General features: G+C 56.6%; 1 protein-coding gene across 3 annotated transcripts in view; it reads left to right on the top strand.

Annotated features, from left to right (window-relative positions):
• Positions 1-12,562, top strand: part of CRISPLD2 (cysteine rich secretory protein LCCL domain containing 2) — a 61,055-nt gene extending 48,493 nt beyond the window's left edge. For all 3 annotated transcript variants that reach the window (XM_045987997.1, XM_045987998.1, XM_045987999.1), the window contains one exon: positions 10,061-12,562. In XM_045987997.1, the coding sequence (XP_045843953.1) occupies positions 10,061-10,115 (55 nt within the window). In that variant the 3' untranslated portion in view covers positions 10,116-12,562. The remainder of the gene's footprint in view (positions 1-10,060) is intronic.
• The last annotated feature ends 625 nt before the right edge of the window (positions 12,563-13,187 follow it).

The following is a 13,187-nucleotide window of genomic DNA, read 5'->3' as shown; positions in this document are numbered from 1 at the left end:
ATGGCCGTCGTCGTGGCGGAATGTCCGCACATGCCAGTGCTCGTTCCCTGAAGTCTCTGGAAATGACATCCCTGGATCAAAGACCGAGCAAATGTCGGAGGCTTTGGGTAGGCCTTTCCAGAATGTTCTTAAGGGGTCCCAGGGTGGCTTCAGGCTACCAGTTATCTCCTGGCAGGTGCTTCTCTGCCTCACCTGTGTCCTGTTGTCCACGGATGTGCGTCACGGGCCTCGCAGCCCAGGGACCCAGTCCCCAGTCCCGGAGTTTCCTCTGAGAGCCCTGTGACCTCACACAAGGCATCGGCCTTTCCCGAGCCTCAGCTCCTGTGTCTGTGAAATGGGTCTGATGACTCGCCTTCCCCCGGGCAGACCCCTGTTGGGGGTGTATTTGTTGCAGGGGCTGGTGGGGAAAGGTACACAGACCGCAGGGGCCTTACAGCCCAGACGTTGATTTCCTCGCAGTGCTGGAGGCGGGAAGTCCTTGATCAAGGCGTGGGCTCTGTACTTCCTCCTGAGGCCTCTCTCCTGGGTGTGTAGACGGCCACTTTCTCCCTGTGTCCTGACCCGGTCCTCCCTCTGTGCGCGTCTATGTCCTCTTTTCCTCTTCTAAGGAGACTGGTCAGGTTGGATTGGGGATCCCCCTTGGGACCTCATTTTTAACTTCATTATCCTTTCAAAGACCCTCTCCAAATACGGTCCTGTTCTGAGTTATTGGGGGCTGAGGTTTAAATGCAGGAACAGGTTCTGGGGGACACGACTGAGCCCATAATGGAGGGGAGCCCTGAAATTTTTATTTGCGGGGGCTTCTTTCCAAAAGGAGTATAAAATCAAGAACACAAAATATGCCAGGCCCTGGAAGCTCAGGCTTTCGTGGTCCGCCCCCCCCCCCATACCCCCAGGCTGTCCGGGAGCATCAGGATGGCACGCAGACCCCGCCAGGGGCCCACACAGACACTTTGCCCTGAGCCCCGATGCTGGAGTGGACGGCGCCTGCGTCTTCTCCTTCAGCGTGGGCAACCTTTGTTTGGAAAGATCTTAATGAAGGGAAATTCCATTGACTTAATGGGAGGGAAATGAGGCAGCTGATTAGTGGAATTTCCTGGCCAGGCTGGAAAGAAGTCCCAGGACACCACTCTGTTGAGCTCTCTGTACCCTCGAAGAGGAAACGGTCTTGCTGAGAAACGTGGCGGGCCGGCCTCAGCACTCACTGCCCGCTTGTCCCTGGGGCCATGTCAGCGGCTCCCCGAGGGCAGCCACTGGGCTTAACGTGTGGCCCCTGCACATGGGTGTCTGGGATGGGTCCCCAAGATGTTTCTTTCCCACTGTCACCCTCCCCCCCCAAGACCCGTCATTCTTTATCTCTCCCCGAGGGACCTGCCCGGAATTGCCATCATCGTTATAAATATCTTCCAGGCAGCCCTTCCCAGGCCCAGAGTGGCCGATGCCCGCTGCACTATTCAGAAAGCTTCTAGAGAGTTCCTGCAGCATCTCCAGAGTTGAGATCCTGCTTCCCTTCCTTCTTGGACTCACTCACTTGTGACTCAGTTTCCCCACCTATAAAGGGGAAGGTGATAACTCCTGCCCCTGGGGTCGTGGTAAGGCTGTGGGTCTCAGACTGGCCCCCACAGACAAGCAGAATCTAGGTCAGCCGGGAGCTTGCTAGAAAAGCAGGCTTTGGGCCGTCCCCAGACCTGCAGAATCTGAAGTTCCGGGACTGGGCTCTGTGATTTCCATGAACACGACTCCCAGGGGTCCTGGTGCACGTTGGGCGATGCCATGAGGCTGGTCTCATCCCCAGCACACACAGGCACTATGTGGGATTCTGATACTTTGCGATCGGACTTGTTCTCCTGGGGCCCCGGGATGCTGGTTCCGTGGGCAGCGAGACAACGGAGTCCACCCTGCACACACGGAAGGGAGAGGCTATGCCGGGAGGGTGCTGTTGTGGGGTGCGGTCTGATGGCATTTGGGACCCTGCTCCCCACTGGGTGTCCTTGGGCAGGTGGTCTCCCCGAGCTTCGGTCCGTCCTCTGTCACATGGTCGCTGTGAGGATCATGGAGAGGGTCTGGCCAAGCACCGGCCGGCGGCTCACTGTATGTGCCCCGTGAACCCGGGGCCCTCGTAGCTATGGTATCACTCGGAAGTCTGTTGCTCACCTCGGCGCCCTGGTTCCTGCACGTAGGGCCAAGCGACTTGTGCGTAAGAAATAGGCTTTGTGGATGGTCTTTCGGGACAAGGGGGAAAGCACCTTGCGGGAAGTCGTTCTTCCGTCCACGCATCCGTCCTTCCGATGCGCACTCACCCGTCAGGGGTCACTTGGCGAGCCTGCGCCATGTCCCAGACACCGGGATCCAGCAGGGAACATGCAGCCTGATCTCTGCCCGTGAGGGGCGTGTCATCCAGTGGGGCAGAGATGGCAGGAGAAAGGACCGGTGCAGTCGCAGGGGCCCGGGCGTCACCGTTCTGGAGGGAGGGCAGGCAGCTGAGCCCATGAAGCAGGGCCCCGTCTCACTGTCTGGAGGCTCCTCCTCGGTGACGTGGCTCCGGCCGCGCCCCACGGCCCCTCGTTGACATGGGACCTCCGCAGCCCTCCACGCAGAGATCAGGACTGGGAAACCTCCCCGGAGCCTGTTCCCATTAGGGGCTGCGGGAACCAAGCCTGGGGCTGGAGGGTGGCTCTGTCCCCAAAGGCTGCTGGTTCCCGAGCGTGGTCCCAGGAAGTCCCCAGGGAGTCGCAGATGCCGGGACACTCTGGGACGGGGCACAGCGAACTTCATGCCCCTTCAGGGACTCCTCTGGTCGAGCAAGCAAACAGAAGCCTCCTGAGCAGAATTCTCGGCACATGGGCCAGAAGTCAGTCTGGCTGCAAAGTAGCTTCAGTGTAGCAGGGGCCTTTTTCTGGCAGAGGATTTCCGGAGAGTTTTGAGAGACGCGTATGCAGAACTGAGACCCTGTGGGAGGGCAGGAGTCTTCTGTCTCACACACATGCCCGCAAAGGATTCGCAGAGGAAAGGAGAGGTGTCAGGAAGGGGTCTCGACACCGGGACGGGGGTGTGCTGGAATGTTCTCATAAAGAAGCTCGACATCTGGGTGAATATCGGTTCAGGAATTTTTCCTAGACCAGGATTATTTTTTTTAAAGACCGATTTCACAAGGAGATTGGGAAACACACCGGTGCTGACAGATAGCATTCTTGGCCACTTGGTTTTAACAAACAACCGTACACAGAGGTGGGTGGTTTATACATGGGAGGACGTTCATCTGAAAGTGAGTGTCGCGTTTGTGGGCAGCGTCTTTGTGACAGGCCCTGACCTCCTGGGGCGTGTCCAGCACACGCTTAACCGAGAGCCACACGGGGTTCTAAAGTTTCTGGTAGACACAGTAACAAGTAAAAAGGACAATTTAGAATATATTTGATTGAATTCATTGTATCAAAAATATTATTTTAACGTCAATTAATAGAAAGTCATTGATAAGAAATAGGTATTTTTTTAAATACTAATTAGATTCATTAAAGGAGTATATTAGTTCCTTTTTTTTTTTAAGATTTTATTTATTTATTTGACAGAGAGAGATCACAAGTAGGCAGAGAGGCAGGCAGAGAGAGTGAGAGGGAAGCAGGCTCCCTGCCGAGCAGAGAGCCTGATGCAGGACTCAATTCCAGGACCCCAAGATCATGACCTGAGCCGAAGGCAGCGGCCCAAACCACTGAGCCACCCAGGCGCCCCAGAAATAGGTACTTTTTAAAATAAGATCTTGGAACTCTACCCTGTATGACACACGTCCAGTATCTCAGTCTGGGCGAGTCCCATCTCACGTGCCCAGTAGCCACTGTGACTGGTCGGCTGCTCTGCTGGGCAGTCCAGCCCTGGGACTCGGAAGGGTCGGGTGTCTGAAAATCCCTCAGTGTATCCAGAAACCCTGAGAAGCAGACAGCATTAAGCTGTTGTTTCTGCATGTCATGAGCTCCTCACTCTCTCCGCAGCTGGCTGGACCAAGGCTGGGTGTCGGGTTCCCACTGCTGGGCAAGTGGGTGGGTTTCCCCCTCCCCACCCTCCAAGATCTGTGCACACAGTAGCTCATCAAATCCCCCCAGCGACCCCATGAAGTGGGGACCCCAGTCATCCCCACTTAACCAGGAAGGAAAGGGAGGCCCAGAGAGGTTGAGTGACTTGTTCAAGGTCACCCAGCCAGCAAGCCCCAGAGCCGTGACTGAATCCAGGCCATCTACCCCCACACCCATTCTCTTCACCAGCACACGGGATCCCTGAGCCTGGGGCACAGACCCTGCCCAGGAGGGGTCGGGTGAGCCTTCAGGGCAAGGGCGCACTTGTTTTTATCTTTAAAAGTTTTTTTTTAATGATTTTATTTATTTATTTGACAGAGATCCCAAGTAGGCAGAGAGGCAGGCAGAGAGAGGGGGAAGCAGGCTTCCCGCTGAGCAGAGAGCCCAATGCGAGGCTCGATCCCAGGACCCTGGGATCATGACCTGAACTGAAGGCAGAGGCGTTAACCCACTGAGCCCCCCAGGCTCCCCATCTTTAAAAGTTTATATTAGAAAAGAAATACATACTTACTATTTAAGTAATAAGTCTTGGGGGTAGAAAATCAGAGTCCTGCATGGTGCCCGGCTAACCTCGGTTACTTGCTCATTTATAGCTTTTCAGGCCTTCTCCCCCAGGGCACATACAACCCGTACAAAATCAAGACGGAGATCATATACCACACAGTTCTGAAACTGTTTTCCCGGAAGAATATTTTTATATTTCACGCAGTAAGAGGAGGACTCGTGGCAGGGTTTGGGCTTCTGTGGGGATGGGGCCTTTGTCACAGGCCTGGACCCGCCGCGTGCCGGGCACCTGGTCCTTTCCCGGAGGGGCGATCGGGGTTCAGTCAGCACAGGAAGGACGCTGTTTGCAGGTCCCACTGACTGAGCGCTCCGACCCGGGGTTGCGGGCACAGGCTTGCGTCCTCCTCCCGCTGTCCCTAAGGACCGGATGCTTTCGCGAGCCCTGTTCTGCAGATGGGAGAACGGGCTCAGGGAGCGGGACTAACCAAGGTCCTAGGGATAAGATGGGAAGCTGCGTCTGTCTGACTCTAGAGTTTTCCTGGAAGATCAGTAAACAGATGAGACTCCGGGAGAACAGGGTTCGGATCTTTAAAATAAACCCACAAGATACCTGCACGCTGGGTTCTGTGACTCCGTGGGGCCAGCTGCCGGCTCGTGGGCAAGCCCGCGGCCCCTCCTGGGACAGCCCACCCTGCGCCATGCTGTCATTGCAGTCTGGGTGGCCGGGTGCCAAAGGGCCATCGGTCCCTGCCTGAATGACCATCACCCGCTGCTCCAGGATGCCGTCCTATGTTTGCGGTTCCTCGCGGGCCTGCAACCTCGCCCTCCCCCCGGGGACCTGGGGTGGGCAGATGTCACCCTCAGAGATGGCTGGCCACAGCCCGACTGCTCAGGATAATGGTTAGGGGCCTCGACACACCTGGGTCCGCATCCCAGCTGCACCCGGAACAAGGTGTTCCATTTGGGGCAAATCGCGTCATCACTCAGAGCCTTGGTTCCCTTTCTGTACGTGACGAGAACCGTAGAGATCCCGTGGGGTGCCCTTGAGGGGTGCACGGGGCGAGCTTATGTAAGGGCCCAGGCGGCATCCCGTGGGCAGCAGGGTTGGGCAGAGCTGCCGGCTCCCAGGGGTGCGTTCTGCTTCTCCCCGGCCCTTCTGCAGGTCTGTGGGCTCTCTCTTCCTCGTTCCTTCCTATTCTCCTTCTTAAAATTAGAGAAACCTCCAGAAACCATTTTAATTCCAAAATAATTTTAAGGAATTCATTTCAAGCGATTAAAATCTTAATTTAAAGACATTTTAAGAAAATAATTTCAAGGTGTAATTTCCAGTTATTTAAGAAAATAATTTCAAAATAATTTCAATCACTGTCACTGAACATCCCACAGCTGGTGTCAGCGTTCTCGTGGTTTCCTTCCGGATCTTTTTCTGTTCACAAACCCCTTCTTTCTTGTTTTCGTTTTACCCGAAACGGGTCAGACTCCCTGTATTGCAAGGGTAACTGTTTTTTTTTCAGTCAGTAACCTTTTGAATGTGCTCCCGAGCCACGTCCCACGTGGCCACGCCATCACTTCCGCAGCTGCACCCTCTTCCCTTGTGTGGACAGACCGCCCTGGACAGACATCCGGGCTATTAACTTTCCCTTTGCTGCGATAAACAACACAGCAGAGAACATCTTTGCACCAGCCCATGCGCTTTCCCGACAGTTTCTTAAGAGAACTTCCTTCCGGTAGAAGGTCGCAGGGCAGACCACGTCTCTCCGAGGGGTTAGGCTTCTTCCACGGCAAAAATGAAAGCCCCTCCCCTCCCCACGCAAGGTCACAGCTGATGCGATCCTTGCCCAACTCTCTGCCCTCTCGGTGCGCTGTCCCTCTTCATGACCCTTCGCTCGCTGGCCTCTCTGTTCTGGGGACGCACTGAGACGAGCGCCTTTGCACCCACTGCCACCTGACCCTGAATCCGCCCCCCCATCTGCAGTGTATTCCTGTGATGGGGTCCCCTTGTCACTCAGCCCATCACACAGCTGCTGCCTCCCCTGGCCTGCTCCTTTCCCATCACCCTGCGTCCCTCATCCCTGCTCTGCTCTGGTCCCGTTATTCTGAGCCTCACCCCTGCGCTGCTCTGGTCCCGTTATTCCGAGCCTCACCTCTGCGCTGTTCCGGTCCCATTTCCTGGTGTGGTTTTGCTGCCAGGACCCGTCCCTCTCTGAGATGATCTCTTCGCCGTGTTTAGCTGTTACTTGCCTCCCGCAGTCTAAGGCCCGTGAAAGCAAGAACTTCAGCAGTTCTGTTAACCCTGTGGCCCCCGCATGCAGCCCCCGCACGCAGCCCAGTGCCCCGCACGTCGTCGGTGCTCAGCTGCACGAGGGCCACGTTGCTGAGTTCAGAGATGTGTTCAGAGTCACTGAGGGATTTTTCCAATACTTTTTATGAAAGTTCTTGAAACCCTTTATTAAAATGGTCGATAATGCCTTTTAAGAAAATCGCCCGGATATGCTGTGCCAACTGACGCTCCCTTCTGCTGTGTGGGAGTTACAACGAGCCCAAGGAGGGCATTGGGGCCAGAGGGCGAGGCTTCGGAATGGAGGGTGGGAAGGCTGGCTTCCAGCCGCTCAGTCACACCCGCTCCCCGTCAAACATGTAGGGCCGCCGACTCGGCCCGCTGGACTGGGACTCGGTCGGCGTTTGAGGCAGAGACGAGTGGAAACCCACCCAAAGGCTTTTTTGAGTAGCCTGGACCAGAGGAATTCTCTGCCTGGCCCGGGGGGGAGCCTGACACGCGTCACTCGGACACCCTCAGCGGCGTTGCTAGCTGGTTGATGTGTTAAGAAATAGACACCCCATTCAGCAGGGTCTGCTTTTGCCTCCGAGGTGGATCGGCTCCTCGATGGGGGTGCTCCGCAGGCACCGGGCCCTTGTCCGGACGACAGCCTGCATTGGCCCTCTTGTCCTGGGGTTTTGGGGGGCCTGTGGTGGGGAGACACGTCATCGATAGGACAGTAGTAGCCAGAGACACAGACCTTGCCGTTCTTCCCAGCATGGCTGGCCCACCAGGAGGACTGGCCGAGAACTTGGTGGCTCTGGCTGGTTCTCCCAGGCTGTTCATGTGGGCAAAGGATCTGGGGAAGTCGTGCAGCCCAGAGGCCTGAGGAGGGCCCTGGGACCTGAGCTTTCCAGAAACCAGCAGGGCAGCCGGGTAACCCCAGCCCCAGCATGGCCACGCTCTCCGTCTGGTGGGAGCTGCTGGCCTGGAGGCCGGCAGGCCCAGCGTTCTGCTCTGTCTGGACGCCTGGCTTTAGCTCATGGCCCCGTCTTGCCAAGGGCTCCCATCGGATACCCGTTTCAAAAGTTCAGTCCTAGGGTAGCCAAGAACATAGCGCTGCCATGGGGAGAGGGGGAAAACAACCAGGAATTCCAAGCAGCCTGCTTCCCGAGGACTGCCGCCCTTCCCAAGCAGTCTGAGAGGGCAAAGGCCATCTGTCTGGTGCGGCAGCTTCAGCTGGAGGGGAGACTCTACAGGAAATCATGCTTAAATCATGGCTCGGCCGTGAATCTTATGCTCCAGCTCATTCATAATGAGCAGAAGGCAAGTTAAAACCCTGTGTGGATGCTGTGCCCTACTTCTGAATGGCCGAGCACCAAAAGCTGGATAGCACGCCCGGCTGGTGCGCGTGTGGGCTGGTCCGGCCGCCTCACCCGCTGTGGGTGGGACTTGTCGTTGGGGGGGGGGGTCTCCGCAGAGGGCAGTCTGGCAGGCTGTCCAGTTCGCAGACGCAGTTGTGTGTCCTGCTATCCAGCCATCCTGCCCCCCTGGAGCCGATCTGCAGGAGCTCTCGAACGTGTGCGGACAGGACGAGGCTGGGCTCTGTGCATTGTGTGCAAGAACAAAATATTAGGGGCTCTTAGATCTCCGTGAACAGGGACCCAGTTAGGTCTGTTGGAATACTTTAATAGGATATCATGCCACTGAATTCAGAGCACGGGAAAGTTCTTCGTGTCCCACGAGCTCCGGGACTCGCAGTGGGGGCTGGCGAGGACGTGAAGCCCCCCAACGGCCCCCAGTATGCAGCCGGCAGGGAGGAAGTAAGATGGGGCAGCTGCTTGGGAAACATTTCGGCAGCTTTTACAAAAGGCAAGCATACATTTCACCCCTGGACCCAGCTGTGCCGCTGTATATCCAATAGAAAATCGTGTCCATACGGGCGTGCGTCCATGAACGCTCCCAGAAGCATTTCTCGTCGTGCCCAAAGTGGAGAGAATCTACATATCCACCAGCTGGGGAACCAGCACAGAAAACATGGCCTGTCCCTAGGATGGACTATTATTCAGCCATAAAATAGGAGGCGAGTACGGGTTGTGCTGCTCTGTGGGGCAAGCCTCGGAGCCCTCCTTCCAAGCCAAAGCAGCCAGGTGTTCAGGCCACGTAGTGTGGGGTCCCGAGCACGTGACACATCCAGGACAGGCAGATCTGACAGACAGAAGTCACCGGAGCCAGTGGGAGGGGAACGGATTAAACCTGGGCGTGAGTGATCTTTCGGGGTGATTATAATCGTCCACAACTGCCTTGTGGCGGTGATTGCATAACCCTATAAAATTTCTCAGAATCGCCGGAGTGTACATGTACGCAAGGGTGCCCTCCATGGCGTGTTCTAAGTCAGGGCCGCTGGGGTTTCTCATTGTGTAGGTACGTGGGTGTGTATTAGAGAGTGCGCCCACGCTGCGGAGAGGGGCAGAGGGAGAGAGTCTCATGCAGACTCTGTGCTCAGCCTGGAGCCCAACACGGGGCTCGATCCCACGACCCTGTGATCCTGACCTGAGCCGAAATCAAGCGTCGGCCCCTGGACCGATGGAACCCTCCAGGCGCCCCACCAGTAGAGCTGGGTTCTTTTGTTTGTTTTGTTTGTTTCTTCCAAAGGCTTCAGTTAGCTGAAGGAGTTAACTCCTGCCTTGAGAGGGGGGCTGTTCCTCACTGTGTGACCTTGGCTGAGTCCTTGCCCTCTACTGCTTCTGTTTTCTCACCCGCGACACAAGGTCGCTAATGCACCCACCTCTCGGAGAAGTGAAAAGTCGTGTTCACAGTGCTTTGCGCGGTGCTCGGCGTCTGGGCCTCGTTAGCGTGCTCTGTTTCAGTAACCACGGCTTGGGCGTCATGGTGCCATCCTACCAGCTGGTCCACCAGATGGCCGTCCCAGGGGAGGTCGGCAGGTGATGCCAAGCCCCGGCAGAGGTCTCAGAGGGTACACCCAGTTCAGAGAGACTGGGGCCGGCGGATTGCGGAGTTCCAAGAAAAAACGTCACAACCCTGCCTGACCTAGATTCAGATGCAGGCCCTTTTGCACAGAGAATGGAACTTGCCAGGTGTGCCTGGCCCGGGGCAGGGGCTGTGTTTCCAGCAGCTGCTGGAATCCCTGGCGGGGATGGGGGCGCCCGGCTCGCCCTTCTCCGAGTGCAATCTCCCAACCTTTCAGTAATGTGCGCTCTGCCTTCTCTTGCAGCCTGCGGACCCCTCGAGACGGAAAGGCCTTCCGGATCTTTGCTGTCAGGCAGTGAATTTCCAGTGCCGGGGAGAAGGGGGTGTGCGTCTTCACGAGGCCTTCCGAGTTTTGCTTTTTATTTTTATTTTGTCATTGGGGGGGCGGGGGGTTGGGCTGGGGATATAGAGACGCAGGAAACTTCCTTCGAATGGCGTTCAGTGTCATACCCTTTGTGCCTTTGTCTCGAACCACACGGAGAAGCAGCCTCCTGGGGTCCCGGCCAGACAGCTGGTGACGGGTCCCGCTGGGGCCGGGGGTCTCCATCGGTGCGCCCCCTCCGCACGGACAGTCACCGCGGCGTTCCTCCCTGGGGCTCCTCGGTGGGCAGGGAGAGGGTTCCAGGCCCACAGAGACAGCAGGACTCAGACGCTCGGGGGAGGCACGCAGCGGCGGGAAGAGGCAGAGTGAGCGCTGGAAAGGCAAGTTTCGGGAATGGAGTAGAAGGTGGTTATTTAAAAACTTTGGAAACACAGTCCGTCCCTACCAATGGAGAAACATGGTGTGACGTTTGCTGGTCAGACACTTGGGCTGGAACCAGGAGGGCTGGGGGGAGCGAGGCCTGGGCCCCGCCCTGGCCCCCCGTCCGTGCCGGCACCCCGCCTCCCGCGGGCTGGTTCTGTACACGGCAGTGCTGGCTTACTTAGAGCTCCTTAGTAACTCCCGAGATGTAGCTTGTCTTCGTCCTTCCTGTTGTCCACGTGGCCCGTCTCTCTGCTGCCGTGACCTTTGGTCTCCTTGAGGACAAACGAACCAGGATCCTTTCTCGACCCCGTCCCTCCCCCCGTGGCCCAGCCCAGACTGGGTTATGTATCACGTTCCCCGACAAGGTCTTTGCTTGGTGAGCGGTTCTGTTGGTTCCACCGAGGCATCTGCGAACAGCCAAAGGAGGGCTGTTTTCTTGCCGCTTTCCTAAAGCGGCGGTGGACCACGCGGTCCCCCTGCCTCGGCTGACCTAGTTTCTAGCCGCGGGGGAGGGAGGGATTCCTGAGTACATTCCTTGCCCAGGTTAGCAGCCCTGGGAAGAGGAACCGTTTGTGGTTACGAAACCCTCCTGCGGTGTAATAGCAAGAGACAGAAACACCCTGGAAGGATTCCTCTTCCTGTTTTTGTGGAACACGTCTTGCCAAACGGCTCCGAGGCGCTCGGTGCTCTCTGGTCCCGTTTTATAAAAGTACTTCAGGAGCCCAGACCCAAACCCACAGTGAAACAAAATACCTTTTTGTAAATAGCGTTGCTTTGCGGAGGCTAAAATCTCTCACTTTCGTGAACGCCGGGTTTACGTCTGATTTCACCCTCCCTCGAGATATTTCAAAGGCAAAGGTTTAAAACAAAACAAACAAACAAAACACAAAAAACCAGACAGAGCCAGACTAAGATGGTCCGGACAAGGACGTCTACCTGGGGAAGTAAGCCCAGTCTGCTGTCCAGAATGTCCCTCCCTCCAGCGCACACTGGGGGTAAACAGCTTCCCTCCGCCACCTTTAGGAACTGGGGAAAGGCCGTGCAAATCTTTGCTCCCCGGAGCCGGAATGAGCAGACCTGTTCTTCCTTCGTGCACAGTGGGCTCGTAGTAATTCGTAGGTTTTGACGGTTCAGTCCCAAATGTAGAGCACAAGAATTTGGTCAGCCTGTCACTTGCATGTCCAGTTACAGCCCAAAGATCCGAGTCTTTGGAAACTTCTGGACTCTAGGTGTTATGCTGCTGGACGTTTGTTTCCTCAACCTCTTCTCGGCCACCAGGCTGCTGTGGCCCGTGGCTCTGTCGAGACCGCAGGGTTGGGGCTTTTGGAATTCGCGACTGTCCGGGGGCTCTTTCCGGAAGTGTCTTTCCGAGGGAGAATCTGAAATGTCTGGTGGGAGAGGCTCCCATCCTGTTCAACCTGAGGGCCCGGTTGCCGGACGCGCCCGCAGCCGCCGGGCTAACAGGGTCAGCAGTTCAAGCCCGCAGCCGGACCGCGCGCTCTTCTCCGGACTCCGCATCGTCATGCGACTGGAACCGTCTTTCTCCCGAAAATGGAATCAAGGCCGCAAAGCCCAAGCCCCTGTAATCAGGACCACCTCGCATTTTGTGTGTCAACAGGACCCGTCGTACCATTGGCACGTAACCCACATGGAAAGCTGGTAAATCAGGCCAACGCTGTCTCCTGGCCCCAAAATGAACTGTCCTCGTTTCCTTCAGATTTCTGCCCCATCCCGTTCTGGTCATTTATGTGGTCTGTAGGCTCACGCAGCCCGCAGCTTACATGTGTGCTTTTTTCTATGAAAAATGATGTATTTTACTACTTCCCGTGTACAAAAGTTTACTGTAAGTGTGTGCGTGCGTGTGTGTGTGTGTGCTTCGCACGAACAGGGACCACGTTGCTGTCGTTTCAATAAAACCCGTTCGATTTCTAAAGTGTTTCCGTGACGTATCTTTTTTGGACAAACCTGAACAGTTTGTGAAATAAAACATTTAAAACCTTCCTCGAAGGCTCGTGGCTGTCTTGTTCCCGGCCGTTCTACCAGGAGCGGCGTCCCGAGGCAGGGAGATGCCGACCACGGCCCTATTTTCGGGAGCCTTGGGGGGAACCTCCGCGTGGTAAGTCAGAGGAGATGAAGAGAGGCCGCGGGCCGCGTGCAAACTGTGTGCCGGTGGGGTGGGCGCGGGGGCTTGTCAAAATGCGGATTCTGGCCCTGCGGCTCTGGGCTGGGAGCCTAGAGCCTGCCTGTCTCAGGAGCTACATGTGCGCTATTGGCCCCGAGAGCACACGGCGCGTGTCCACGAGGACTCTGCCCGGGCGCCTGCAGCACACCAGCTCAAACCACAGATTTATTCCCTTCCTGTTCTGGCGGCCAGAAGGCAACAGGGTCGCTGCCTCCCGAGGCCCCGCTCCTTGCTTGCAGATGGCCACCTCCTCCCTGAGTCCTGGGCTCTGGGCATGCACCCCTCGTCCTTCTGGGTCAAGGCCTCACCCTCGTGACCCTCATTTAACCTTAATTAAGTCCTTGGAGGCCCCGTCTCCAAATAGTCATGCTGGGAGTCAGGGCTTCCCCATCTGAACTGGGAGAGGGAGGGGACATCAGCCCCTTTCGGTGACTGCCGTCACGT

The sequence above is a fragment of the Meles meles genome, chromosome 19, assembly GCF_922984935.1.
Source record: "Meles meles chromosome 19, mMelMel3.1 paternal haplotype, whole genome shotgun sequence".
In the NCBI taxonomy this organism is placed as follows: domain Eukaryota; kingdom Metazoa; phylum Chordata; class Mammalia; order Carnivora; family Mustelidae; genus Meles; species Meles meles.
The sequence above is the reverse complement of the archived record's forward strand: the minus strand, read 5'-3'. Positions and strand labels throughout refer to the sequence as shown.